Below are 27,581 nucleotides of genomic sequence, written 5' to 3'. Positions count from 1 at the left end.
CAACAAGTGAGTGGGGGTGAGGGTGTTGGGTCCCAGTGTTTTCAGCCTGCCAGTCCTGGGGTAGAGCCTCCTCCCTATGTGTGTGTGAGCGGGGGTGGGGTGGGGTAGCGGGGGCGGGGGGCGGGTGTTGAGTAGAGAAGGAAGCCTCCAACCTCTCAGCCACACTGGCCAAGAATTGGCTTCTTCAGCTCAAAGTGGGTTTGTGTGGGGATTAAATGAGATAATGTCTACAAAGGACCCAGCATCTAGCACAAGGTAGTTGTAGCCACTCCTCATTTCTACTGTATTCATCTGCTACCGGCTACTAGCTGCTTTTTAGAAGAAAGGTATGCGGTATTTCCAGCAGATGAAAAACAGAGATAAAATCAAGTCACCAGTCAGCTTAACAAATCCTAGCTTCAGTTGGAGTCCTGTGTGTACTCTCTCCTATTCCCTGCTCCTTCCTGCCCCTCCCTCCCAGGCCACAGGGAACCACAGTTCTGAATTTGGTTTTATCATTTCCGGGAATGTTTTAATATTTTACTACCTGTCTTCAATGAAGAAAAAAAAAAGATCCAGAAGCATTTTTCCTGTGGTGGATACATAAACATCTTGCGTATATAAGGGCAAATTTCTGAATACCAATAAAAAGAGATGCCCCTCTTTTCCTTTTAATCTGAGAATAGCAATTCCAGAAAGAAATGGTAGTGTTCAGTGAAGTTTCTATTGTAACTCTGTGTGCTGAAATGTTACTGACTGCATTTACCCACATTAGGAATTTAATTTTATAATAACAGTACAGATTCCTTCAAACATTATGATTTAAAGTTAATTTAGAGGTTCTCAACTTTGGGGGGATTATCATATCCTATTTGCTTCATTTTAGTTTGTGGTGTTTTTTGAGAATCTTAAAATATCCCTTGAAATGACGGAAGACTCATTGGAGTCCCATAGAACTGAATTTTTAATCTTACCTTTAATTTGCATGTAAGGAGTAAAAATTAAATTGAAATACTTGGGGGTTTCCCCAGATGTGCTTCTAATATAATCTCAGCTCTGTTACATGCATTTTGTGGTGATTTATGCTGACTAGTAGAGGCAAGGTAGAGTTGAATGAAATTTACAGAAATTTCGGTCTAAAATCCTGTTTTATTGTCTTTTTTTAAAAAATATGTTTATTTATTTACTTTAGAGAGAGAGAGTGGGTGGGGGTAGGGGTAGGGGCAGAGGGAGAGGGAGAGAGAAACTTAAGGCGACTCACTGCTGAGCGTGTAGCCCCATCTGGGGCTCCATCTCATGACCCTGAGATCATGACCTAAGCTGAAACCGAGTCGGCTGCTTAACCAACTGAGCCACCCAGGCGCCCCTAAAATCCCGTTTTAGATGAAGGTGTCAGCTGAAACAAGGACATCGGTGGATTTCTGTTCTTTCCCTGCTGAATCTGTGAATGATTAGACCCTGGAAAATCCCTCCAGCCTGAGCAGGCCAGTCGGTTGAAGTTCTTCCCTTCAGCCTGCAGATGGCAGTATCATACCAGCAACGCGCCTGACATTTGGCAACGCTCTACAGCTTTAAAAATTCACGGCCTGTTGGCACCTTGTTAAAAATGCAGTAATGTATTAGCTGAATATGGGTATAGAAGCAGACCCCAACTTTGATGTGTCCCCATATTTACATATATTTGAGTGGCTGCCCCAGTCTTTTGTTATCCCCTGGTTGAGGTCTTTTGGGGTTTCCCCTCTCTCTCCCCTTCAGGCTTCTTACTGTAGCTCTTGTTTCTTCCTGGGAATAAGCTCTCTCTTACAAAAATACCCACCTCTCTCCCGTGCTTTGGTGCGGCTCCCATCCTTTTCATGAGGGAAAGGGACCCGGATTGAAAGAGAGAGCAAGGAGAGGGGAGAGTGAGTGCTAAGTAACAGGTCTGAACTGTACTTCCGTCTCCGTTGCAGTGACAGACACCACTGTGTCGCCACTGTGCCCTTTTCCTCTTATTAGTTGTCACTCTGTTTACCCTGTTGTCAGCAATGAAGACTTTGAGAAAAACCCAGAGTTGTGTTCTGTACTTGCTTCGGGGACAAGGAGCGTAGGGACCATTCTGAGACTGGATTCGGTCCTGTCTGTGTCTTTGAAGAACTGGGGAAGGGAGTGAGACTGATCACAAATAAAAAGTGGTGGGGACAAAAAAAGAAGCAGACAGCCTGCTCTCTGGGACTAGATTAATGAAAAAGGGGTAATAGGGACCCACCCAACTCAGTTGCATGGCATCCCTGGGATTTTCCACTGGCCAGAGGCCTGGGCCCTTCAGCTCCTCAGGCCTCACTTGCCCCTTTCCAGTGATTTCCATGATAGGGGTGTGGGCAGGAGGGTGTGTGTGGGGGCGGGGGGGGGAGGGGGGAATATCTGATCCTTTTCCAGATGTTCTAGGTAGACTTCTCATCATTCAAAGTAGAAATCTATGCAAAGATTCCACAGAAACACTCTCATATGATATGGTTAAGCTCTGTAGAGGTATTAGAAGGTAAGATAGTTTTCTGGAGCCTTCCAGCCCAAGCCAGAGCATCCCAGAGCCCCATGCACCCTGCATTCTGTGAGATAAACGTATGTTGAGTCTAAGACAGCATTTATACATTGAGAACTGCTTCTCTTGTATCACATCACGTGTACAGAACATGTGAAGCTTGAAAAACAAGCCTTAACCCATTGACATTTCCAACAGGCTGTATAAAATTAAAAACCGCACTTTAAAGACAGCTTGTTCTTTGGTACGACAATATAAATTTGAGTCTTACATTTTTGTATAATGACATTAATTTGTGGATTAAGTTTATTTGGCTCAGTAAAATGTGTCTTGCAGGATCTAGTTATTGTAATGGGCAGCAGCTTAAGGTAGTTTTATTCTTTTGTTGCACAGTAAAATGTTCATTTCCTCCCCAACAGCCAATGAACTCGTGTTAAGTTGAAAAATAAAAAAAAAAAACAACTCTTTTATAATATTTAGCAAGCCTAAAAGTTAGAATGCTGCATGGAAAGTAATAACAAAGTACGCGTTAGTATTTGCTTTTAATTGTCGCAAGCCTTGTATCAATTAGAGTAGAACATTGAGGACGGGGGCACTTATTTAGTCATGGAAAGAAAAAACAAGACTTGTTTACCAAATTGAAAAGAAATTAGGAAAGTGATTTTCTCTAAATTACATTTCTACTCAAATGCACTCTCCAAATTCAAGTTATTTTCCTAATTATATTTTATATGCAATGAATTTTTAAACCTCTTTGTGCACTTTATGCTCTTGGTTGGAAATTTAACATCAATTGAGTTTCCATTAAGCTGGAAATCACAGCTTAATGGTAGTTTCTAAAGATGTGATTTTAGCAAGGTATTTGCCTTGGCACAGTAATAATAGTAATACAAATACATTTACAAACTACTTTAAAGTTTACAAAATCCTTTTCTATACAGAGGCGTGTGGTGTCATGGAAAGACTTGAGGGTTTGACTTCAGACCTGGGCACGAACCCCAACTTAGCCATTTACTTCCGATTACTCACTCTTCCTGAGACTCAGGTTTCTCATCTGTAAAATGAGGATAACACCTGGGTTGAAGGGCCGTTGCGCATATTAAATAGGATTAAACGCACTCCCGAAGACCTTAACATGAAAGAGTCGCCTTCCAAACCCCAATGGTGAATCTTCAGAATTTTAGTAGGAAGTAGGTTTGAGTCAGCTGAGGCCAGGTAACTGATCCAGGGTCACCAGCCCTGTTTTATGACTCCAGGTCCAGGGCACCTCCTTCCTCCCAGGGGCTTCTGGGGCAAAAACGGATACAATCCGTGTGGCTTGTCAGGCATGACCACTCAGACACGATCCAGCTTCCATGAAAGCAGTGATTCCCAGCCCATTTTCCCTTTGACATACGTGTGACCCTACATGGCTCCAGGTTGCCAGGGCATTAGTCGAAACCCCATCCCTTCCTCTCCCACTCACAAAAGCCCAAGAAGGGAATGTGTCTATGAATAGGGGTAACCTGCAATCCAACCCATCCCTGCCCCCCCCCTCAGTGTTTTACTGCTGATAGCAAGTTTCTTTGAACATGTTTCACCACTGATTGCAACATGCCATGGTTAGGCACTGTCCTGCCTGAGCTGTCTTCTAGGGAGAATAAGTAAGTCATGTGAGGAGAGAGATGGGTCGGACCCGTGGGAGGCTAGAAAGTGCAGGCTTGGGTTTGCAGGCAATCAGGGGTTCCTGAGTAGAAAGCAACAGGATTAGAGCCGTGGTCTGCAGGATGGCTGGGAAGCCAAAAAGCCCGGGAGCCAGGAGACCAGTTGGACTCTTGGAGTGAACCAGATGGGAAGAGATAAAGGTCTGAACTGAGGCAGTGGCAGTGCAAATGGAAAGGAATAAACTTGAGACTGATTGGATATGCACGGGCAAGCACGGAGGCAAAAGGGGCCAAGGTAGAAGCAGAAGTTTCAGAACATGCCATCCCCGTAGACAGTGGGGGTCCTTGCACAAATGAATATTAAAATGAGCTTGCAGCCCCAGGACTCGGTATCACGTTGCTGGAAAGGAGACAAGCCAGACGGTGCAAAAAGGAAGAAAGAAGAAGCACAAGCTTATAGGGTAGAATTCATGACATATGAATAGTCTTTTTCTTTTAACCAAGCTGCCGCCTTATAGAACTGTCTGTGTAGCCCTGCTGCACTGGTTTCAGATCCTAGGCTAAGTGACTCTGTGGTTAGTCAGACACACATGCAGCTATCTGAGTTTTGAACTTGATTCTGAACATTACAAGTGGGTGCCCGGTGATAGGGAGTATGCGGTGAGTTGCTACCCTCGGCAATTGACCAGCCAATAACTAGAACGTTTGAAGTGACTAAAACCATACGTTGGGGCCATCTGGTAGACTGTATGTCCCATGTCCGTCAGGGCAGTCTTCGTAAGGGCAGGGATTTTTGTTTTGTTCACTGCTGTATCCCCCAGCAGAGACCAGAGCCTGTTACTTAGTAGATGTCAATAAAGGATTGTTGTACGAGCAGAGGAAGCTGGGGATCCTGAGCATCTGGCTCACCACAGTAGCCCCAGTGCTGGACACAAGGCTGATTGCATAGCAGGAACTCAGTAAAGGTTTACTGAATGGAGTTGGCGTGAATTGGACGGCATTTGGATTAATGAAACTCATTTCTGTTCGGTTTTATATTGTGCAAAGTACAGGAAAATAATATTCTTCTAATAATAAATCAATAATTTGGTTGATAATTCTTTACTTGGAACACGAAGCAGTAACAAAACTGCGGTCGTTTTTTTGCTAGTGATGATCTGGAACAGTTCATGGAAAGTCAAGGTGCATCCAGCCCAGGTATCCTCATTTTAACAACCAGCCTCAGCAAACCATTCATGCGACTGGAAAAGTATGTTACTCTCTTGCAAGAGTTGGAACGGCATATGGAGGTAAGGGAAGGCAAGGTATGGGCCTCTGCTCTGGAAGAAGCAGCCAGTCTCCCTCCAGACTAACCTCACTAAGGAATTCAGAAAAAGCCTTGGTTTCGCATTTTACTTGATCCAGTCTTCTCTCTTGCTGGGCTTCTAGTTTCCCTCTTAATGCAGCGAAATAAAAAGGGGGCATTCTTCCCCCCACCGAAGATTTTTTTATTTTTACTTATTTATTTTTTCCACTTGTATTGGGGTGTGATTGACAAACAAAAACTGTATACGTTTAGGTTGTACAATGTGATTTTTTTAGGTGTACAATGGGATGGCTGAATATATGTAGAGATTGTGAAGTGATTACCATGAGCAAGTTAATTCACACCTCTATCAATTCACAGAGTCATTAATTTTTTTTCCCTTTACTACTAAATGTTCATGATCATTTTCCCTCCCAGCCTCGGTGCTGCTGCTTTTCTCAGGCTGACTTAGGTTTTCCTCCTCTGTAGATGGTGGTTCAGTCAAAATTGACCAAGATCTTCTGTTGTTCTGGTATATGAACCAACCTGATTTGGGGAGATAAACAAAGCAAAACAATAGAAAATATAGATATCACTTTCACTACAGACAGGGATAAATATCTTGAGGGCCCTGTGATCATTGAGCTTTCTGACTCTGGATTATGCTGGAACATTCTGGAATTTCCTTAAAGATTCATAAATGGGTCCAGTATTAGTTGATCTGTGTTTGTGTCCATGGACCTACATCAAAGTTCCCTCACATTTGTGTTTATCAACTTAGAGTTGACTGGCAACAAGGTCTGATCATGGAATACTGTTTCAGCAAGAGGCCCGATCCTTTTATTAAAAACCAATCAACAGGGATAGCTTCTAGAGTCGTCCTTGCGCCATCGAGCGTGGGTGTTTGAGGTGTGGGTGGGAGAGGAGGGCCCTCTGAGGGAGGCTGCGTTTACCCTAGTTGCTCTTCCTGTGTCTGGGGAAAGGTTTTGAGGTTTTAAAGGGTTTGATTATCTTTAAAGAAAAAGGTTGCACGCTGCCGGTCTTGTCAGCATTTGTAAGGATTGAAAGCACGTCCTCTGAGCAAAACCACATTCTCAGGTTATTTGACCTGCCGGAAAGCTGGAGGCAGTGGGGAGCTAGTGAGTAAAGCCTGCCGGAATGAAATTTCAGTTAGGGCTTGGGAAGGTGTTGACCTCTGGATGCCTTTCCAAAAGCTAAATCAGTTTGCCGAACCGTTTGAGGTTTGCCCCTCCTTGCTTATCGCAAAAACCCAGAAACCAGTGGCCTCAGTTTCTGTTAGGGCTCAATGCTGGAGTACTAATACACACTCAGTTAGAGGCGGAGAAGCCCCAGATGCGCCCCCACGCCCCCACTGCCTGGACCCTCTATCTTGGGCTTCCTTGAATTGGAGCCCATCTACACTCCTGCCTTCCATTTCCCACCATCAGCTAACCCACACCCTCCCTCAGCGCTAGTTCGCCGTCCGCTGAGATGCTTTCTCCTGACGTGGGTCCGTTCGGCTCTGTGTTTTCTTACCGAAGGCTGGTGGAGCAGCAGACTTTGTCCTTCCGTTATTCCAGCTGAATCCCAGAGGTCAGGTAGACATCTTACCCCCACATCAGGTCTACAGCCTCCGCAAGAATCTCCCCTTTCCCTTCATGAGCAGTCATGGACGTAAGGATTCCTCAAAGCCGTTCTTGAACCTGTCCGCTTGCTGGGGTCATAAGTACCATGGAATTGCAGACCATAGGTACTACCATGGCTTACAAAGGAGCACAATGGTATGAAACCTGGAATTTTGTTCCCACCTGCCATGTTGAGCCTGCAGAGGGAAAATGAAGGATTGTGAAGGAAAGTGAAACGGGATTGATTTTTCTCTACCCACCACTCGGTTCCCACAGTTCCCTACCTCTTGTCATTTATTAACAACATGGCCTGATGATGGCCCCCAACTGCCAGTTAGTTATTATCTAAAGTCTCAGGAACCACATCTAGGATGTTGTTGCCAAATCCATGAAGCGCCACCAGCTGTCTTCGTTTCTTGGTCACCTGGTCACTGGAGGCGCTGAGATGCCAAATGCTCAAGTGCTGTCTTATTTTGTGATCTTTAAATTATTGCCTACAGTAAAATGGACTTCCTACTTTTGGCGTGCAGTGCTGTGGCTTTTATCACGTGTGTAGATTCCTGTGACCACCGCAGTGATGGGCATGCAGGACGGTTCCATCACCCTCTCAGATTTCCCGTCTCTTGCGGCCACAGCCTCCTCCCACCCCGACCCCTGACAACGGCTGATCTGTTCTCCTTTAATATTGTTTTACAATGTATTCCTTTAATAGGATACGCATCCAGATCATCAGGATATTCTGAAAGCAATCATAGCATTCAAAACTCTCATGGTAGGTGATGCTCTCAAATTATAATTCTCCGTTTTGTATGCTTTGTTCCTAAGAGAGTGACTTGTGTGTAACGTTTCTTTCCTCATGCAAAGGTCTTTAGAATGGAAACAATAAGCTTTAGCAAGAGTATCGCAGTGATTGCTTCATTTAATTTTGTCTTCCAAAAAAACCATGCTTACCTACGAAAGGTTGCCAGGCTGCGGGCATAAAGCACTCACATTTGAAGTCTCTGCCACATTAAGCATTGCTGTGTAGGTGGGGGGTTTCCTTTTGTCTCTTTGTCTTTACCCCCATGTCGTTCACCTTATGTCTGCGTAGCTTGTCAGTCACTGATTGGCATCGATACTGGATTCATCTGTTTATGCCAAAAGGTGTGAGTTTATTCTTTGCATATGAAAAAGAAATCCTTCGTCAAATCTAAAAGGAGAAAACCTACCAAAGTGCAATTGCTTTATATAGATTGCTATCAAAGCTACCTGTAATCTTGTATCTTGAGCGTGATGGTTAATGTCTTCTTGAACCCACTGATGTAAAACCACTTGGTGGCATTTTAGGAGAAAAGATAGTGTTACTTTGGGTGATTGATTAAGTTTAGCTTCCTTTTTTAAAAGATTTATTTATTTGTCTGAGAGAGAGCACAAGCGGGAGGGGCAGAGGGAGAAGGAGAGAGAATCTCAAGCAGACTCTGCACTGAGCACGGAGCTGGATGTGGGGCTCAATCTCACGACCCCGAGATCATGACCTGAGCCAAAACCCAGAGTCGGGTACTTAACCAGCTGTGCCACCCAGGCACCCCAAGTTTAGCTTCATTTTAGACATTTCTGTAGCATTCCAAGTAGTTGGGATCGATCCATGGTTAGTTATTGATTCTTGCTATAAGCTTGTGATGGGACATTCACCATCACCTCATTTTTATTGCTGTCGGAAGATCAGTACCTGATGTGTCCACAGGTAAACAGCAAGTTGAAAACCAGAGTGAGGTATTAGGTTAAAATTGCTATTGTCATAGGTCAAAAACAGTTACATGGCTCAGCCTAATTGAACGGCCCAACTGACAGCCATGGCATTTATGACTCTTTGTGTCCCCTTTATTTTGTCCTCTGTAAATTGAATGTAACATTCCTTTTTAAAAAAATAATAGGTCTTTCTGACCATTTTCCATGTTGCGAAGCTTGCTTTGATGGTCATAGTATATTTATTCCCAGTATAGATGCTTCAAAAATGTGTGTAGAGTGAACTGATGTCTTCCAGTTGCCATATAGCTAAAAGGGGCAGCAGAGATTTTATAGAAAACACACCCCAAAAAACTATGACATTTATTTGGAAACAGTAACATAACTAACCATATGCTCATTTTCATATTCAACTTGGAATGAATACTGTTAAATTACTCTAAGAAATAACTTCATGCTTTCTGAAGCAGTGATATTTATATATATCGTATTCATATCCCACATACTGTTTCCTGGCTTGTATTTTCAGTTTGTATGCATAAAATTCAGTTGTATCTCTTTTTCACAGTTCTTTTAGGAACAAAAATTAATTTAGTATTTTTTCCCCATACCAATCTACTACTAGTCCCTAAAGTATAGGGCTGTGCCACAGTGAATCAAATCAATCTTATAACGAAACAAATGCATGGCCCCTGCTACCACTTTATCTTGATGTTCTGGCAAAAGTAGCTCTTGCTCACAAAACCTTTGGCTAGAGAGTTAGGATGGTGGATCTTTCTGTCTGTTGGGGACACATCATGCTGAGGAATAGGGACTCTGGAAATCTGAAAGTCCAAAACTTCATCTCACTTTGGTCTTGATTTGGGTCTGTTTTGCAAGAATTCCTAGCCCATTATGTTCTGCTTTGGTTCTGTAGGGGCAGTGCCAAGACCTAAGAAAGAGAAAACAGCTGGAGTTGCAGATACTTTCTGAGCCTATTCAGGCCTGGGAAGGAGAGAGTATTAAAACCTTGGGAAATGTGCTGTTTATGTCACAAGTAATGGTGCAGCATGGAACGTGCGAGGTAAGACGTTTCAGACCTCAGTGCCATTGCTTCCATCTTTCCTCTTTCCTGTTTTTCTTCTTTGACTTGTCTCTCCGTCAAGGTCAGGTGCTTGAACGTTCAAAGAAACTGAGCAGCTCTTCCTTGCCCGGCACTCTACTAGGTGCTGCAGGAGATAGGCGGAGAGAACCCGCGGTGATCCCTGCCTTCAAGGAATGCCTTGCAAACAGGTCGAAACACAAGCTGCAACTAGCGAACAGACCCAAGTAGTCAGGGTAGGTTGTGCAGATCTCCACAGTGGATTCCGCAGAGGTTCGGAGAAGGGGGAGAGCAAGAAGACCTTATGGAGCTGGGCCTGGAGGAGGAGGGCCACAAAGAAGAAAGGCGAGGATTTTGTAAGGTAGAGGCCATTCTTATCTCAGGAGAGAACAGGAGCATGGCCTTTTGCCACGGGACAGTGGGGAAGCCCGTCGGTCAGGAGCAGAGGAAGCGTGCTGGGAGAGGGAAAGAGACGGAGGTCGGGTTTTGAGAACCCCAGGCATCGGGCAAGAGCTGTTCAAATCCACACCGCGAAGGGGGAGTTGATGATGCTTCAATCGGACAGGCACGGGCCTCAGGGAAACTGGAGGGGAGGGGGCTGGCCACAGAAGGACCAGCTGGGTTGCAAAGTGAAAAGCACCCCCCCCCCCCCGCGCCGACGAAGGTGGTGGAGGAGAAAATACAACTGCAGGGGGCAAATCTGAGCCCGGTTAGGAGGGCAAGTGGAGAGGAAGCGGTGACCTGTGGGCTGGAGATGATGGCGTCATGTTAGACCTGTTCACTTGCAGGTAACCAGCCGTAGGTCTCCAGGTGGAGAGGTCTTGTAGGCGGCTGTTACTAAGGTAGAGAAACGTGGGTGGGAGGGCAGAGCTGGAGGCAGAGATTTAGCTGTTCCTGACAGATGTGCCTTCCTAGGAAGAAAATATCCAGAGAGAGGCACGGAAGGCTGAAGATGGATTGTGTCTTTTAGGAAGGGGGCAGAGCAGGGGAGGAAGGTTGCTTATGTCACCTGGTATGATTTATTGGGTGTTAGAATTGCCTTCCCCATCCCAAAACATCTCCCTATAGTCCCTGACAGGTCTCTGTCAGAGATTCATGACTTGGGGTTAACAAGCAATCTCATTTAAGATGCAGATACCCTGGGGAAGGTTAATGTGGCCGCGAGTCTAACTATTAGTCTTTCACACCTTTGGGATAAACCTCTCGGGTGGAGGGAGGAGGAGCTAGTACCTGGAAGAGCCCGACCCAGAGAATTGGGGGAGCGTGTTGTTATGGAAACCCCAGGAGGGAGGGGTGACGGAAAGTGGTCAGCCGGCTGAGTGCTGCCGAAGGGTCAGAGGTCAAGGAGTATGGAGAGCAAGAAGAAGCCATTGGATTTCGCTAGAAGGCAGTTATTGATGACTTCCAGAGGGCAGTGGGGCCGCAGTTAGGAAGGAATCAATGGGGAGAAAAATGAAGGGAGCAAGTAATTTGGCAAGAGAACGTCAAGGCACGGGGTCCTGGCATACCTGGGAGACACTGGAGGTCCGGTTCCAGAGCCCCGCCACAAAGCCAACAGCACACTGAAGTGAGTCAAATCAAGTTCTCGGTCTCGCGGTGCATGTGAGAGTTTTCTGTACGCTGTACTGTAGTTTATTAAGCGGGCAATAGCGTTATGTCTCAACACAGTACATACCTCCATCAAAAATACTTCATTGCTAAAAAATGCTAACCATCATCGGAGCCTTCAGTGAGTCATAATCACTGATCACCAGAACAAATACAGTAATAGTGAAAAAGCTTGAAATATGGCAAGAATTACCAAAACGTGACAGAGATGCGAAGTGAGCAAATGCTGCTGGAAAAATGGTGCCTGTTGGAAAAAATGGTGCCTGTAGACTTGCTCCACGCAGGGTTGGCACAGACCTTCAGTCGTAAAAAAGGCAGCATCTGCGAAGCGCAACACAGCGAGGCAGGCCTGTGTTACGAAGAAGGAGCCGTGGGGGCCAGTGAGGGACAGGGGATGGGCGGATGGTAAGGGCAAAAGAGAAGAAACTAGCTAAGCAGGAGAGGCTGCTGGAAGGAGAAGGAAGAGATGAAGTGTCTGCAGAAGGAAACCAAGCAAGAGAAAGATGTGAGAGGCTGCAGAGAACTTGGTAGAAGAGTGAGCCTCGAAGGATTGCCCTTCTCAAGTGCAAGGAAGGAGATGGAGAGAGGCATAAGGATCATTGCACCTAACATGGCTGGGCATGTAAGCGGAACAGAATTTTTTTGCACCTACTAATCGCCTATCTGTTTAAGGGGTTCAGAGAAGCCCTCCTGTGTGAAATTTCCTTTCATGCCATTTTCAAAAAGTATTTACTTCTTCCCATTACATGGGTATGATAGTTATCTTATTCTTACCGAGTAAAAGTAATTTTATGAATGAGAATTTAATACACATGCTAGAGCATAGGAAACTTCCTATGGCCTGAAAGCCCCTTCTGTTTTGCTCCTTTTTAAAGTAAAATCATTTTCATTTTGTGACCCCAGAGCCTTGTGCCTTGGCATGAACCCTGTGACGTCTCAGGCGTGCGTACTTGGGAACCAAGCATGGTTATTTGCACCTAACTGTTTTGTAGAGGAAGAAGAGAGATAAACCATGGGTTTGTACTCCTTTCAAAGCAAAATTCAGCTAGTTTGGTGCTTTGAGGTTGGGTATCTTTCTTAAAAGGTCACTGTTCATGTTTCGTTGCCTCACAAGCTCTGGGTTACACAACAGTGACTCCTGAAATTCTTAACAAATAAAATGTCCAATTTCTGTTCTCCGCTTAGCATGTTTCATTTCACTTTAGGAAAAAGAGGAGCGGTACCTCCTGTTGTTCTCAAGTGTCTTGATAATGTTATCTGCAAGTCCTCGGATGAGTGGCTTTATCTATCAGGTTAGTAGATTTCATATAAAGCAAATAGCAGGACCCAGAATGAAAACAGGTTTCCATCCAGATGCAATATTTCCACTATGGCATTAAAAGCTCCAGCCAGAGAACACAGAGTGTTCTGACCCTTTGTTGTAATTAAACGGCTTATAAGAACAGATGTTCCTTAGATCAGAAACCTTTATACTGCTGTAATGAGTTTATCTTCAATGTCCACTGCTCTGGTTGTGAGCTAGGTTATGAATGTTTAAATAGAACTCTAAGTCTGCAACCGGATAAATCAGCAGCCATGTTTCACGGGCTCATCTCGTATCATTATTGCTGAGAAACTATAAAGCTGGGACCCACTCCTGGGACTGTCTAGTCGCAGTCATATCACATCATTTGGGGTTCTGAGGTGCAAGTCGTGAAACTCCTTAGGAAGTTAAACTTCCTTCAGCCTGGTAGAGCAATTACTAATTTTCGTAAAATTGGACTTTTTTTTTTTTTTTTGAGTCTTTACTTTGTTGACTGAGTCTCCTGCAAATGTGTTAGAAAAAAGTAAGCTGTTTGTAAATCTCCACCGTATGGTTTAGGGCGCGTTAGCAAAACACAACCCATATTTCCCCCTTGCTTTCTTGTCTAATTAAAACTGAAAGCAGGGAAACATACTCTCTGTTGACAGGCCAGAGAAATCTGTCTAGCCGTCATTCAGCAGGGATTCCTGAGAGGGTCAGAAAAATCTAATAGACATAAGCAGGCGTGCATATAACCACAGAATTAACGGGAATGTTCTTTTTCTGATAGGGAAAAATACCAGTAGCAGGAATGGTGGTGACTAGATTAGATGAAATCGAAGGGAATGACAACACATTTGAAATCACAGGTAGGTAATTTTCTCTTTTTTCAAGTAGCTACTTGAAATCCTTTTTGAGACGAGGTGGGATTTGAATAAATAAATGCCATTATTTTCTGTGATAAGGCTATGAGTGAGCTTTACCTGGGCACAGCATAGTATGTTAGCTCTCCTGAGATAATTAGGGCCCAGCGATAGAACACAGTCTCCTGGCCACTCAGAAGCCTCGGCTTTGCCATTAGTTTCAATCTCTTCTTGCCTAAGACAGCCACTGTTGGGCCTCAGAAATAACAAAACGGACTGATGTAAATGCACAAACCAAGCAAAATGCCAGGCCTGACCTTTCGGCCTGGGGTCCCTTTTGCCAGGCCTGTGTGATTTCCACGTTTTCCACAGACACGGCACAGTGGCTGACGCTGGGATGTTGGCCCCGGGGCCTTACCCCCTTCTTCCCCAGTAGGGAGCCCAAATTAGATGTTGGTTCAACTTTGAATAGTGTCTGAGGCACTACGGTATTCTCTGTGGACGAGATGGCTCTGTCCTTCACTTTTTGCCCTGTGAGTTTGTTTAAAGTTTTAGACTACTTTCCTCAGATTCTGTAAGCAGTAGAAGTCAAGGACAGTTTTAGAAATCAGATACAGGTATTTATTTCCTGACTTCATGACCTGTCCCCAACATAGACGTTTCCACAGGGTTAGCACGTAGGTGTGAACCCTCCTTAAAAACAGACACCCGAGTCTTAGTTGCGTCGAGTCTGTTTATGAAGGAGGCGAGCTCAGGCTTCTGCTCGCTCTTGTTTCCAAATGCTCCCCGGTGGGCGATGCAGGTAACGTGGAGAGAATCGTGATCCACTGCAGCAGCAACCAGGACTTGCAGGAGTGGCTGGAGCAGCTCTGCAGACTGATCCGGGGGCCCGCCTCCTGCAGTTCGTTATCCAAGACCTCATCATCATCTTGCAGCGGTCATTCCGTAAGTGGTCTACTCGCGCTGTCCGGGGATTGTTGAGGCTCTCGTCAGACCTGCCTGCAGAGGACTTACGAGAAGCAGTGAGCATGCCCTTAGTCTTCAGCTCGTCTATATTTGTAGGCTTCAAAGTACAGTAAAACCTCACGAATTCTGATTTCTTGTTGTGGAGGGCGGCCCATCCAAATTAAGACAAAGGTGTACCGAGAGGTGTGCACTTCTGTTTGACAGTATTAAGGGACTCCCCTGCCCCAACTGCCGGCAAAGTTTTTCTCATCACAAGTCCCACTAAGATATTTCAGTGATACACAAAATTCATTTTATTTAGCGCCCGTTAGTCTCCTACTCATTGTGTGCTGAGTCAAAACACAGAGTTTCCCTTCCCCAGGACTTAAGCCCCGCCATGCAGTCTCACTGATGCTACCACATTCACTAGGTCACCTTCGAGGGTAAACTTGCAGCGTTGCCTTCTTCCGAGTTATCACAACTTTGGAATTCCTGGAATTGGAATCAATGAGATTTTACCGTACTTGTTGAGTGAGAGCAAAGATTGCCGTGTCGTCTGTCAACACTCAAACCGGTGATGCCAAAACTCCGGTCTCAGGCACTGTGTGCTGTGGTGGGAAGAACGAGGGCTTTGGCATCAGACCTGAGTTCAAATCTTGGCTTTGTCAGTCGCCAGCTAGTTACTTTGCTTTGCTGAGGTTCCTCTTTGGTCGTTCCACTGAAATAACCTATTTTGGCACCTAGTCGAGCGCCCAGTGCATGACTGAACACATTCAATGTTGACTCCGCTTTCCTCTCTTCTAAAGGAAAGCCACCCCTGGCTTGAGTGAAATTCCAGAAGAGAGAGGGAAGCTAGGATCCTAGGATGTTGAGTCAATGTGGTGCTGTTCCTTAGAGACCCCGTAAGCTGGCCTGGAAAGTGCCAGTTCTCAAACTGGAGACTTTTGTTTGCCCACCTTTCCTTTTCTATGGCTGGCTTTGCTGATCCAATGACACTGTTGCTGTTCTCTTGCCGTGTGGCCCAAGGTTGGGTTCAAATGGCAGATTGCCAACATCTCATCAGACATTTTCCCAGTCTTTTAGCTCTACTGGACAGCCCCGAGGACCCCTGGAACCTCCTCAAATTATAAAACCGTGGAGTTTAAGTTGTCTACGACCTGCACCTCCACTTAGACCATCAGCAGCACTAGGTTATAAAGAGGTAATTTTGCTACCTATGGTATAAAATGCTTCTGACAAGCTCATTTCATAGCTCATTACAGATAATTCTGTGGGAATGTGCTAGAATTTATGCTAGGGGATAGATGTCAGTCACTTGTGAATTGTTAGACTCAGGGATTTCTTATTTTTTAATTTCCCGTTTCCCCAGTGTCCCTGTGCAGATATTTATCAAATATCCACAGGGTTTATGTGCACTGCCTGAGTTCCCTGGTCCCCTCCTAAAGTGCCTCTGCTTCACCTTTCTGATGACAAGACAGTTGTACCCTTTGATAATCACGTCCACACGTCTCAAACAAGAGCCACTTCATTCGACCCGAATTTCCACCCAAGCAGACCCAATTCTGCATTTTTGGATCATTTTGATCTATTAAGCCAAACCAGGAAAGTCTTATGGGACCAGGCCATGAGTCTGAACTATGAGGGCCTGGACTTTTTGTTGCAGTTGGGAAGGGAAAAGAATTTAATGAAAAGAATGTCTTTTAAGTAGAGGCTTTTAGGCAACAACCTTAGAGGGCATTGGATATTTGGGTAGTGTGGGCACTTGAAGTTTCTTTCTATTTTTTCCTGAAAGTTGCAGTCAGGAAATGTCAGTCACTACTAGCTCCTGTGATTGTGGAGTGTTACTTTTTCCATCCAGTGTTTTTATTTTTTTTTTCCCCTAAGCTGTTTCTCATCGTTTCAGCTTTCAGTAAAGAGCCTCATTTATTAGGAACTGTTCTTTACCTAGGTCTTACCGAGTGAAGGTTTAAGTCCGTGACAGTTATGAGGTGCGTCTTAGAATTAGGGGGCAAAGACAGCATATATTTCTATTTCGAACGTGTGTTTTGATGCCTGACACAGATTTAGCTCAATTTTAAGTTTGTCCCGATCTCAAACACCGTGCTGCTGTTTTGATTAATTGTTGCCTCCAACTCCGAGTGCAGTAAAAATAAAACAGTCTTTGGACACCGGAGGATTTTTTGATCATTTCAGCTGGGCACGACAGGAGAAATAATGCTCGAGCAGAATCCTTATTATGTACCTCTGTCCAGAATTGGGCCAGGAAATAGTCCCACAGGTTTGCTTTGGAAATCGACCAGTGATACCCGCAGGCATCCACTTTTCTTCTCTGATTATGTAAACCAGGAGTGCCACATCATAGTTACCTGGGTCCCCTTTTTAACGATGGATATTTTGTAATTGTCAGTTACTAAGTTCAAATGCAGGTGAGCCTTGAAGGGTAAAGTTGACTTAATCCTTCACAGAACTAATCCATTAAAACTAAGGCATGATCATGTTGTTTCCACTGGGAGAAGAGAGTTATTAATATATTCTTACTGCATAGTGTGTATTTCGGTTATTTTCAGTATTTGTTATTCCACACGGAACTGTATTCCTTGGGCTTTTGCATGATGATATTGCATCTGAGACTAATGTGGGAAACATGATGATATTCTTTCTGTGTAATTGATGATAACACTAACATTTCAAATGTTGTTTTAGAATTATTGATAAATGGATTTGGTCATTATAACCATCGACCTCTCACGCTCATCTTCTCTTTCTTTACATATTCACTTTAGAGGATGTCTTATATCTTAAAGGTAAGGGTAGAACAATATCTTTGGCTTACAGTGACATCATAATGCTGTGCTGTAACCTTTGATGAATGAAGCTTTCCTTTATGCTTGTTTTGTCCCTTGTTCTAACTGGTGGCTAAAATATGAAGATGCAAATCTGACATGTAAGTACTTTCTTCAAAAAAGCAGGCTCTTGTGAAATACATTTGAAAACATCGTCTTAGATGCCCTAAAAATGCCCGTTTTCCTTTGTGTGTGTGTGTGTTTTTTAATGCTCTTTTTCCTGTTCTTTTTGTCACATGTGAGTTTTCCATGTCTGTCTGTTTTCAAGTAAGTCTAAGTGGGTCACTGTGGCTAAGTGGAAGAAATTAAATTCTTTGTTCCGTATATTTTGAGGTACTAATTATTATCCATACATCACGTATATGCATCGCATGGGAGATTGGGAGAAGAATGGTCACCAGGGTCTAAGATTCTAATCCGTTTACTTGGATACTTGATAATGGGCACTGGTTATTCAGACGGCAAAAGAAAATTCAATAATTCATGGCTCTTTAATCACCTAATTAAAAATATGGCTTTATATATGTATATTTAAGCTTGGGTCTACACCCGTGACTCTTGACCCCGAGTTATTTATCCAGAGATCCCTCATTTGGCTCTGCTCCCTGACTTCAGGGAAAGTATTCAGTCCCTCTGCCTAAATTTTCCCATCTGACAAATGGAAATTAATATTCTTCTTTGGGGGACTGTTGCTAAGGAAAATGTATTTAAACCGTTTTGAAGCTCTTTGAAAAGCAGTATGTACTACAGTTGTTACCTAATTCCCTTAAAACTGTATCAGTGAGGACTGTAAACCACGTTAGGAATACGGTTATTTCCCGAGGATCAACACCCACTGCTTTCACTACAGATGGCACCTGTCCCTATGGCAATTGAGAGGACAATGTCATTGCCTCTGTTTTATGTAACCTTTTAGAGTTTATTGGAGCCATTTTTTTGGTGTATGTTATTAAATTTTGATGCACTCTGGAAACTGTCAAAATAAGAGAGAGCCATTCGGTTTAATTTCATTTGCTCTTTTCAATTTGTTTTCAGGGGGAGAATTCTAATTCATAAAGAAACCTCTATCCTTACAGGAGTCTAGTAAGAGCCCCAAAACAATGAAGAAGTTTCTTCACAAAAGAAAGACGGAAAGAAAGCCATCGGAGGAGGAATATGTGATTCGGAAAAGTATGTGTTTTATACTTTTTTTTAAAAGAGATATTATTTATTTATTTGACAGAGAGAGACACAGCGAGAGCGGGAACACAAGCAGGGGGAGTGGGAGAGGGAGAAGCAGGCTTCCCACCGAGCAGGGAGCCCGATGTGGGGCTCGATCCCAGGACCCTGGGATCATGACCTGAGCCGAAGGCAAGACGCTTAACGACTGAGCCACCCAGGCGCCATGTGTTTTATACTTTTTGACGGTCAGTTATGGATGAGCTAGCAGAAGAATTTTGTTGAAAGCAGATGATGAGAGCAGCTTGTCCTCTGTATCACCTGTTACACAAAGAAAAACGCATGCATTCTAGGGTTTGGTCACCTCTAAGCTTTTTGAACGAGCTGCCTCCCACTGCACTTCATGTGATCTGAGCCAAACACCCTCCATATGATCTTCGCGTTGAAGATTTTGCCCCGCCTGGTTGAGAGCCACTGAAGGGCCACGTTTGCTATGGATACATTTTCTGTCCCTTAGTTTCTGATGCCCAAGATGTTTTCCGCTACTGAGATAGACTAAACAGACCTGAAGGCTGAAATCCTTCTGGAAATTTAATGCTCAGTGACGTTCCCAGTTAGCCAAGGTATCAGCCTGCTGCCGTGTAGAAACGGCTTGATTCCCAGGCGGACAGCAGAGTCGGTTGGCCAGTCCATATGTGCGCATTGGCCTCTATGGCTGGGACCGAGTTACTTTGGGACACACGTGAAGGAGTAAGGGATGCCTCCTCAGTGTCTCAGTCAAAAATACAGTCTGGAGAAATCTTTGCCGGACTCCAGCTTCTGCATAGCCCAGCCCACCCCTGGGTGCGCACATCAGCCCTCTAGCAGGGTTCCATCCCCCAATCCCTTCCAGAACGAGTTGGAGAGGGAGAGGGAGGAAGGGAGAATCAATGACTCTGCTGGCTGCTTGGAAAAAATGGGTGAGGTCTATGGGGGAAAGCTTCCTAGAGAAGGGGAGCCTTACAATTTGGAGGGGAGGCAGGTTGTGGTGTGTTTTGGCTGAGAACTGAGGCTAGGGCCACGCCCGCTGCGGTCATTGTGGCCCCTTGGAGTCTTAGTAGAAGCCCCCAAACGATGAAAAGATTTCCTCAGCAAAGAAAAATGGAAAGAAAGCGGCCGAAGGAGGCTTTCCAGTCAGGGAAGCCAGCCCCCAGCAGCGGAGTGCGCCGCGTCATCTCGAGGGTCCAGAGGCAGATCTGTCTCTGCAAAGTCCTTATTCCTTAAATCCGACAGGTACTGCTGCTCTGGAAGAAGATGCGCAGATCCTTAAAGTGATCGAAGCCTACTGCACCAGCGCAAATTTTCAACAAGGCCACGGCTCAAGTAGGTTCCCTCCCAAACCACTTTCTCTAATGAATGCTATTTCTTTTTGACTGCTCAGCGCCTCTTTGAAAAAAGAGAAAAGCAGGTGACCGGGTGCAGAGGAGTGCTTCAGAACTGCATCTTTCCGATAAGGTGCTTTGAGCTGCCAGGCGGTTTGTTTACCCGCTGTTTCTTTTCACCCAGAGAGAAAGAGAGACGCAAGAGTAAAAAAGTTGGAGGTGATAGAAATGAGAAAAAAAAAAAAAAGATTTTTTTTTTTTTTAAAGTCCTTCTCCTTTGAAGTATACGGATACCTTCACGAGCACTAGTTAGGAATTAAAGAGCCCAGAGAGTTCCTGTGTCTGTGAACTGATGCTAATCTCTTCTCATAGGCAGATTTGGAAAGGAAGTCACAATACTATCTTTGATCAGCTGCATATTTAAGTGAACAGTGCTTCACCCAGCTCAGGTTTCAAAGTTGCTCTGAAAATCTGGAAATGTAGCTGCTCAGCAGGGGCCGTTTGGAATGTGTGCAGTTTACAGGGAGCTACCAGCAAAGGGCACCCCCCGCCCCACCTCCCAGCACCTTTCAGGCTACAAACTGAAAGCCAGATGAGGTTTTTCTGATTGCTCCTTGAGCTTTTTAAAAAACCAGGTCGCATCAGTTCTGTCTTGTCTGCTGTGATTATAGACATTCAGGAGACCTGGTGCAAGGTGTTTGCATCTGCAGAAGAAGTGAGTTCTCCGTAACGCTCCCTGTTGGACAGCTAATGACCAATCACTTGAGTAGGGGTGGGGATCACTTGGGCGGATGGCCTTGACCGATGCCTTCAAAGTAACATGTCCCCAAGGCTGGCGTGAGGAAAACATTTGATGTCAGACTTCACACATTTGACCGTGAAGAGAGGACTGTCCTATGTTCTGCTTCATAGACAGATCCTGGCTCTGAGAACAAGTTTCAAGGAGGCAGGAATGGAATGTGAGAGCAGTTTGGGGCGTGAAAACTAGGAAAGAGAGGGGGACAGGGAGACACCAGAAGAAGCATCCCTCATACAAAACATGACCTCATCTGCTCCCTGAACCTGCTCTCTTCACATCAACAGTGTCCGCAGATCTGTAGGAGGTGGAGGCAGTGTTCTGGCCTCGAGAGTCACGTTTCCACCCCTCCTGCCTAGCCTGCCCCTGACATGTGGCAAATGTCTAGCATCATGGAGGCCTCCCATTCTCTGTCCCTCTCTCCAGCCAGAAGTCCTGTTTCCTGGGGAACTGAGTGCATTTAACCAGGCAGTTTGTCAGTCTGCTGCCTACTTAGTGCTGGGCCCTGTGGAAGGCAGAGACACCACCCCCTCAGCAAGGGGGAGGCAGTGAGTGCACACAACTTGAAGATTCAAGATTAAGGGCTCGAACTCCAAGAGGAAGGATCCAGAAGTGAGGGGGAGGTTGGAGGTGCAGGAGAGCTCTTTGGTCCGGTCCCTTGTCTGTTCTGTCACCTCTTCCATCCCCAGAGCCTGGAGAGAGTCTGAGCAGAGCCATAAACACGCCCATGTCTTTGTGCTGATGCGGTAACGCCCAACCCCTGCTCCACCTTCGACTGGAATGGACTTCACTGACAAAATGCCCCCCACCCTGGCCAAAATTGAATCAATGTATTTGTCTATTTTCTCACGTCAGGAAGATTTAGTCAGCAAATGTTGGATGACTGCTCTCTGGGTGCAAGGCAGCAATGTGCCATCAACAAGGACCCCTCAGTGACAATAGTAGAAGGGACCAACACCTAGAGCAGTCTCGGGTAACTCTCCCCTCACAACCCTTGTTTGTAGGTGCACGCAAAGATTCGCTCCCACAAGTCTTACTCCCCGAGGAGGAGAAACTCATCATTGAAGAAACCAGGAGCAATGGCCAGACTATCATCGAAGAAAAGTGAGTAGAGCGGGCTACCTTTTCTGATTTGTCTGGGAGCTGGAAAGAAGGTTCCAGCAGGGCAGTGCATCTCTTGCAAAGCCTGCACTGAAGGACAGTCCCTCCTTCTCTGGGAATATAGCCCTGTTTGCTCTCATGCAGTTGGGAGCTGTGGGAGGGCTGCCCCCCAACAAGGGGAAGTGGGGAGGGGAGGCAGAGCGGGTGGAACTCTCTGCACAGTGGCTCCCCCACATGGGAAGGTGCTCTAGGGTATGCAAGAATAGCACTCCAGATGGGTCTAGGTGGCACTTGGGAAGGCGACAGCACCAGTTTCCATGGCCAGAGGGTTGCTTCTCGCATTTACTGAGTCAAACCCTGGACTTTTACATACTTGACCTATTTAGAATCCTACAGAAACCCAGCGAGATAAGCATTACTTTCACCACTTCTATTGAAGTTGAGGCTCAGGGAAATAATGTTCCCGGTCTACCTTTGCACACTAGTGAGGGTGACCCAATGGGGGAAAAATCAGGTTAAGTACATATGGGCTCATAAAATAAACACAAAGTAGCCAAATAATTCATTTGTTTAAACTTGAGTCATTTCTGAAGTCAGGCCTAAATTTGCATAGGACAGCATATTTCAAAGTGCTTGACATCGTCAATGTATTTTCCCATCTGGTATATGAAGTGATGTGGCAAAATGGTAAAGCCCTTGGGCTTAAGAGAGCAGCCCTGGTTCATGTCCAAATTCTGCATCGTGTTAGCTGTGTGATGTGGGGGCCAGCCTCTTGACCACTCTGTGCCTCGGTTTCCCCATCCATAAATGGGTATGATAGTAATACTTTAAGGTTTGTGGTAGGGTTAAATGGAAGAATAAGTATAAAGGCTGGCACATGGTCATCACTCAATAAATGATAACAGTTGTAATAATAATTGTTATAATAGCTATATTAATCCCCACAACAACTTTGTGAGGCTTGCGGGGAATGTGGTATTATTGCCATTTTGTATGTGAAGAAAGTAAGACAAGGAGAGGAGTAGAAAGAAACTGGTTACCCAAGGTTGGAGGACTGGTAAGTGGGAGCATCCGAACTGGAACCCAGATCTCCAGAGTTCTTGTCCAGGGAGAGAGCCATCTGGGAAGTAACTGTCCCATGACTTAGCCAGGGCACTTTATCCTCTTTTGGAACAGATGGGATCTTCCAGGAAGAATGCCCCTGACTTTGTGTCATGTAGGGTCATGTAGGGTCAGAGAGGTGAGAACAGCAGTGCCATTGCCCGGATACCATAAGATAGGCAGGTCTCATGACACCCCACATTACATGTTAGGTGATGTTCGTTCCTGCCCCAAAGGAAGAATCAAAACCTTATGATGAGCCCGAGTCTCTCTTTTTTGTACTCTCCCAAGCTGGGAAGCAAGCGGCCAAGGAGGATGGCAATAGAGAAAAGGTGCCATGACATGGCATTCGAATGACCACGGGTGCGGGCGGTTGTTGGCCCCTGAAAATAGGGACCACGAGCACCATTCGTGGCAGTGTCTCTCCCGACCAGCTGGAAAGTCCACTGCTTTTCAGGAGCTGTAGTTCTCGAAAGCTGCTTTTATACTTAAGTTTTTCTTAATAGTATTTCAGTGCCAGCTCTTAATCTCTGAAATTTATGTTCTAGGAGTCTGGTCGACACTGTGTATGCCTTGAAGGATGAGGTCAAAGAACTGAAACAGGTAATGAAATGGAAAAGTCATTTTCTTGGGTCACATAACAGGAACAAGGTAGTGAGGTGGGGATTTTTCTTGTGTCTTCATGGTGGGTTTTGTTGATTTTACCACGCGGTCTTGGCTTTAAATTTCTCAGGATTGCTCATATACCTATTTAGCGGTTTACAATAGGGTCCCATACTTAGTTACAACTTTCATGCTCTCTGACATTTGTAAACAGAATGTTAACAAAGATAAATCATCCCTGAGTGTGTGAGTGTAAACAGAACTGTAAATCTTGATTTGTGGGATCCTCTGCAGATGTGATCCAGTGCTCCATGATGCACACTCTTCCTGGTGTTTGGGGACTGGCTGTACCTGGTGACGGGGGAAAGGATGGGCTGGAGGGGGGAGAACAGAGACTGGAAGACCACTTGGGAGGTTATCACAAAACTCAGGGTGAGACACGATGGAGTCCTGAACTGAGGCAGCGCCATTGAGGCTGCAGAGGGAGGAAAATGAACGTAAAGGAAGGCACATCGCAGGGGTAGAGCCCATGGAAAATGATGCTGTGATGTTGGGATTAAGAGGGAGAGCCAGGGATTGAAGATGAAGCTTCTTACGTGGGTATCTAGTTTGAAAGGGTGGTGCCCTTCACGGAGATCAGGAGGCACAGGAGGAAGAGAAGTTTGGGGTGACGGTGGAGACACTGAGTTCATTTTAGGACGTTATGAGTTTGAGGTGCTTGTAAATATCAAGCTGACACTGGGGACTGTGGACCCAGTGCTCGTGAGATGAGATGAGGTCAAGTGTCAGAAGGACTCGGGAGGCCCCTGAGTTGAGTTGAAGGAGATGAGACACTAAGTGAAAAGAGAGCTGAGTTGGAAGAGGGCCCCAGGCCAGAGCCGTAGAGGACGCTTACACTGCAAGCAAGAAGAATGCAAAGGCTCGGCCAGAGAGGGGTCAGAGAGGCAGAGGGCTGCCTTGTCTTAGAAGCTGAGCGAAGGGAGCCTGAGGAAGGAAAGCACAGTCAGTGGTGAAGGCTGCTAAAAGGAGGAGCAGGAGGAGCCCTGGGAAGGCGCTCCTTGGTTGGGGAATTAACAAGTCTTTTGCCATCATAGGAAAATAAAAGAATGAAGCAGTGCCTGGAAGAAGAATTGAAATCAAGAAGGGACCTAGAAAAGCTGGTCCGGAGGCTGTTGAAGCAGACTGATGAGTGTATTCGGGCCGAGTCCAGTAGCAAGACCTCCATTCTTCCATAACCATCACTGTGCAGCTGGGCACACGTGCCTCCAGGGCATCTCGAAATGTCCAGCAGAATGATTTGTTTGATCACTTCCTTGGTTTTTATTTTGTACCTGAGTCAGTCTTTCTCTCTCTCTCTCTCGCTCTCTCTCTTTCTCTTTCTCTGTCTCTGTTTGCTTGAGTGTTTGTTGTCATTCAGTTATTGGTTGGTTGTTTTCTTTTTGACTGGGGTAAAAGCAAGAGGTGGTGGTGGAAGTCTCCCCAGAGTCTTTTCCATCTAATAAGAAAAGGACAACTAGTATAGGCAAATGACTTAAACGGTCTTCAGATGGCCTTCAATTCATAGTGCCTCTTCACCAGCCATTACCCTCCTCCCTGCCCCGCCCCGTCCCGTCACTCTTTTGGGGCTGGCTGCCATATCACAGTGGCTGGCCATGGCTTAGTAAATGTGAACTTGACTTTTTCTTTCATGCTTTCTTGTATCTGGAAGCCCCTCAGTACCCAGTTTAAGGAGGGCAAAGCTCCTTGAGCTATGACTAGGGTAGGGTGAATGGAAGACTAGCACATTTGCCCAGTGACCCAGCCACCCTGCCCTGACTATCATGTGCCACCCCTCAATGCACACTTTTTATTTTAATTACTGCCCTGTGTTGTCTACAAGGCCAAGAAAACAGTAGCACCCTTATTCCTTTTATGTGGGTTTACATTTTAACTCTATGGGGCAGAAGCTCCGGTCACCCCTGCCAGTACCAGACCCATTAGCAAATTGCACTAGACAATCTTCCCCTTTAGCCGCAGAGTTGACCATCCCTGCCCAGTGCATGATAGGTTTTCCCCCCTAACCATCTGCCTCGTGTGTAAGTTTTCTATTTCCCCAGTGCTTTCAGCCAACCGTATGAAGCGGTGTGTAAACTAGTATGTGTGCGCTTTGCTTACTTTTTGAAAATATAGACTGTGAGCAGTTACTTCATCTACATTGCATATTCAACATGGGACTTCTCATCCTTCAAAACAATCTGCATTGAGGAGATATTGTGTCCTAGTAGACCGCTTTAATTCACTTTATCGCTTTCCCAGGTATGCAGTGAGAAGCTGTAATATTCATCAGCCTCTTTGAGTAGAACTTGAAGCATTATTTGCAGAAATGTGCTGTTGGTCCAGTTTGTGTATCCAGAAAGAAAGGACCCCTCTAGTGGTCGTGTGCTGGTTGCTAGCGAAGCTCAGTATTTGGAACTGGTCTACTAACATTGCTCATTGAATCAAACAATCACCTTTGTAAGTGTCTCCAAAATTAGAACTGTGGTAAACCAGGTTTAGAAGAGGGTCCCAGAAGAACAAAACACATCCAAATTCAGCACAAATGAAAGTCGGCACAAGGCTCCAGGACAGAGCAGTGCAACCTGCCCCTTTCTCTCCCCAAGACAGGTGCAATTGGGCAGGTGGGGTAGATCACTGGAAAGAGAGGCAAAGGGCCAATGGACTGGTCAAGGTTGTCTACCAGATACATTTGATGGGTGCCTATACATGTGGGTTTTGCAAATGGTGTTTAGAAACCACACTTGAAGCTTGAATCCCCCAGCTTGCTAAGCTCTTTTTCTTTCTAGTACTGGGGGGGGTCTCAAGTTCCCATAGCTACACGGTACAGGGCTGCTGACTGTTTGCTGCACAGGAAGAACTCCCCACAGGAAGGGGATGATTCCACAGTCTGCCATCAGCCAACCACACGCAGCCATCTTTGGAAGCTCAAGAGTGAAGAAGATTTCTGGAAATGGCCGTAGTTCTGTTTTTAAGCCCAACAGCTTAGATACTCCGTCCTTCACCTAAAAATTAACAACAACCACACAGATCTGAGCATCTGCCCCGCCTGTGGTTAATCAATGCCTTGCAGTAAATGTGCAAACTACATCCATAGGGAACATTTTTGTGATTACAAAATAGTCGATAAGGTATAGGATTGCTTATAATATTGAAAGGTCTTTATTTTAAAGCAACGTGTACATATGCATGTTTTTGGAACTTGGCCCTTCTGAGGAGAGGCCCTCGGTACTCAGAGTGGTGTCCGCGCTCACATATTAAGCAGTAATATAAAGGAAATGAAGCCATGTTAAACCGAGAGCAGTGTCTCCATAGTTGTGTTGTTTACAACACTCTGTAAGTGGGTTCCTGTTACCCTGTAATTAAACTGCTGCCCTTAGAGGCTTTTTACTTCCTCTTCTGTCATGTCTCTTCTTACACAAGCTCAAATTTTCTAACTTGTTTTTATTTTGAAGACTTTTAAAATGGACATTTTCAATAAATAAGAATAACAATGCTTTATAAACTAAGTCCCGTGTTTTCTTTGCTAGCCAGTGTGCAGAAGGATTTCTCACACGGTGGCAGCTTCCTCCCCCATGTACTCATTAGCCGTCTGCTCTCATCGGGTGCCCTGGCCTTCCACCTGTTTCCGTCAGGGCAGGTGATATTTGCTCCCCACTTTACAGTGATAATTCATGCCACAAGACAGAACCTTCCTTAATTTCTCCACCCCTGTCCTTCCGGTCCCAACCTATGGACTGTTTGTACACCATTTTCTGTCTGGTATCAGGATTTTGTCAACCAGTGACAGCCTACATTTTGACCACAGTTGGAATGCTGGTGTCAGCTGTCAAGATGAAAATATTTGCTCCACCTCGAGACAGATGTGCTGGATATTATCTGTTGTTACTCAGCATCCCTTCCTACCCTTTTTGTGTTTCTCCTTGGAAGCCTAAAGAAAAGAAAAGAAAAAAAAAAAAAGACCTATCTCAGACTCCCTTGCAGCTAGGGTTCTCTATACAATATGGGTTCTGATACATTTTCAGTTCTGC

At 45.2% G+C, this 27,581-nt stretch overlaps 1 protein-coding gene and 1 long non-coding RNA gene across 5 annotated transcripts in view; one reads left to right on the top strand and one right to left on the bottom strand.

Moving 5' to 3' along the window:
• Window positions 1-27,055, top strand: part of ARHGEF6 (Rac/Cdc42 guanine nucleotide exchange factor 6) — a 96,601-nt gene extending 69,546 nt beyond the window's left edge. For 2 of the 4 annotated variants that reach the window (XM_073885664.1, XM_073885666.1), the window contains 13 exons: window positions 5,291-5,429; window positions 7,763-7,822; window positions 9,692-9,838; window positions 12,670-12,756; window positions 13,537-13,615; window positions 14,412-14,554; window positions 15,618-15,755; window positions 17,338-17,358; window positions 18,474-18,567; window positions 19,828-19,917; window positions 21,717-21,816; window positions 23,463-23,517; window positions 24,612-27,055. In XM_073885664.1, the coding sequence (XP_073741765.1) occupies window positions 5,291-5,429; window positions 7,763-7,822; window positions 9,692-9,838; window positions 12,670-12,756; window positions 13,537-13,615; window positions 14,412-14,554; window positions 15,618-15,755; window positions 17,338-17,358; window positions 18,474-18,567; window positions 19,828-19,917; window positions 21,717-21,816; window positions 23,463-23,517; window positions 24,612-24,752 (1,294 nt within the window). In that variant the 3' untranslated portion in view covers window positions 24,753-27,055. The remainder of the gene's footprint in view (window positions 1-5,290; window positions 5,430-7,762; window positions 7,823-9,691; window positions 9,839-12,669; window positions 12,757-13,536; window positions 13,616-14,411; window positions 14,555-15,617; window positions 15,756-17,337; window positions 17,359-18,473; window positions 18,568-19,827; window positions 19,918-21,716; window positions 21,817-23,462; window positions 23,518-24,611) is intronic. The other 2 variants (XM_025861568.2, XM_073885665.1) reach the window with 2 other exon arrangements.
• Window positions 5,226-9,697, bottom strand: LOC112815532 (uncharacterized). The gene is made up of 3 exons (XR_003206007.2): window positions 8,002-9,697; window positions 6,962-7,247; window positions 5,226-5,971 (listed from the first exon to the last, which is right to left on the bottom strand). It is a non-coding gene; the product is annotated as an uncharacterized lncRNA (long non-coding RNA).
• Window positions 27,056-27,581: the final 526 nt, after the last annotated feature.

This window comes from Callorhinus ursinus, unplaced genomic scaffold (assembly GCF_003265705.2).
Source record: "Callorhinus ursinus isolate GAN/ISIS: 27379988/994484 unplaced genomic scaffold, GSC_fseal_2.0 scaffold64, whole genome shotgun sequence".
Lineage (NCBI taxonomy): Eukaryota > Metazoa > Chordata > Mammalia > Carnivora > Otariidae > Callorhinus > Callorhinus ursinus.
This window is presented reverse-complemented; position numbering and strand designations above follow the sequence as displayed.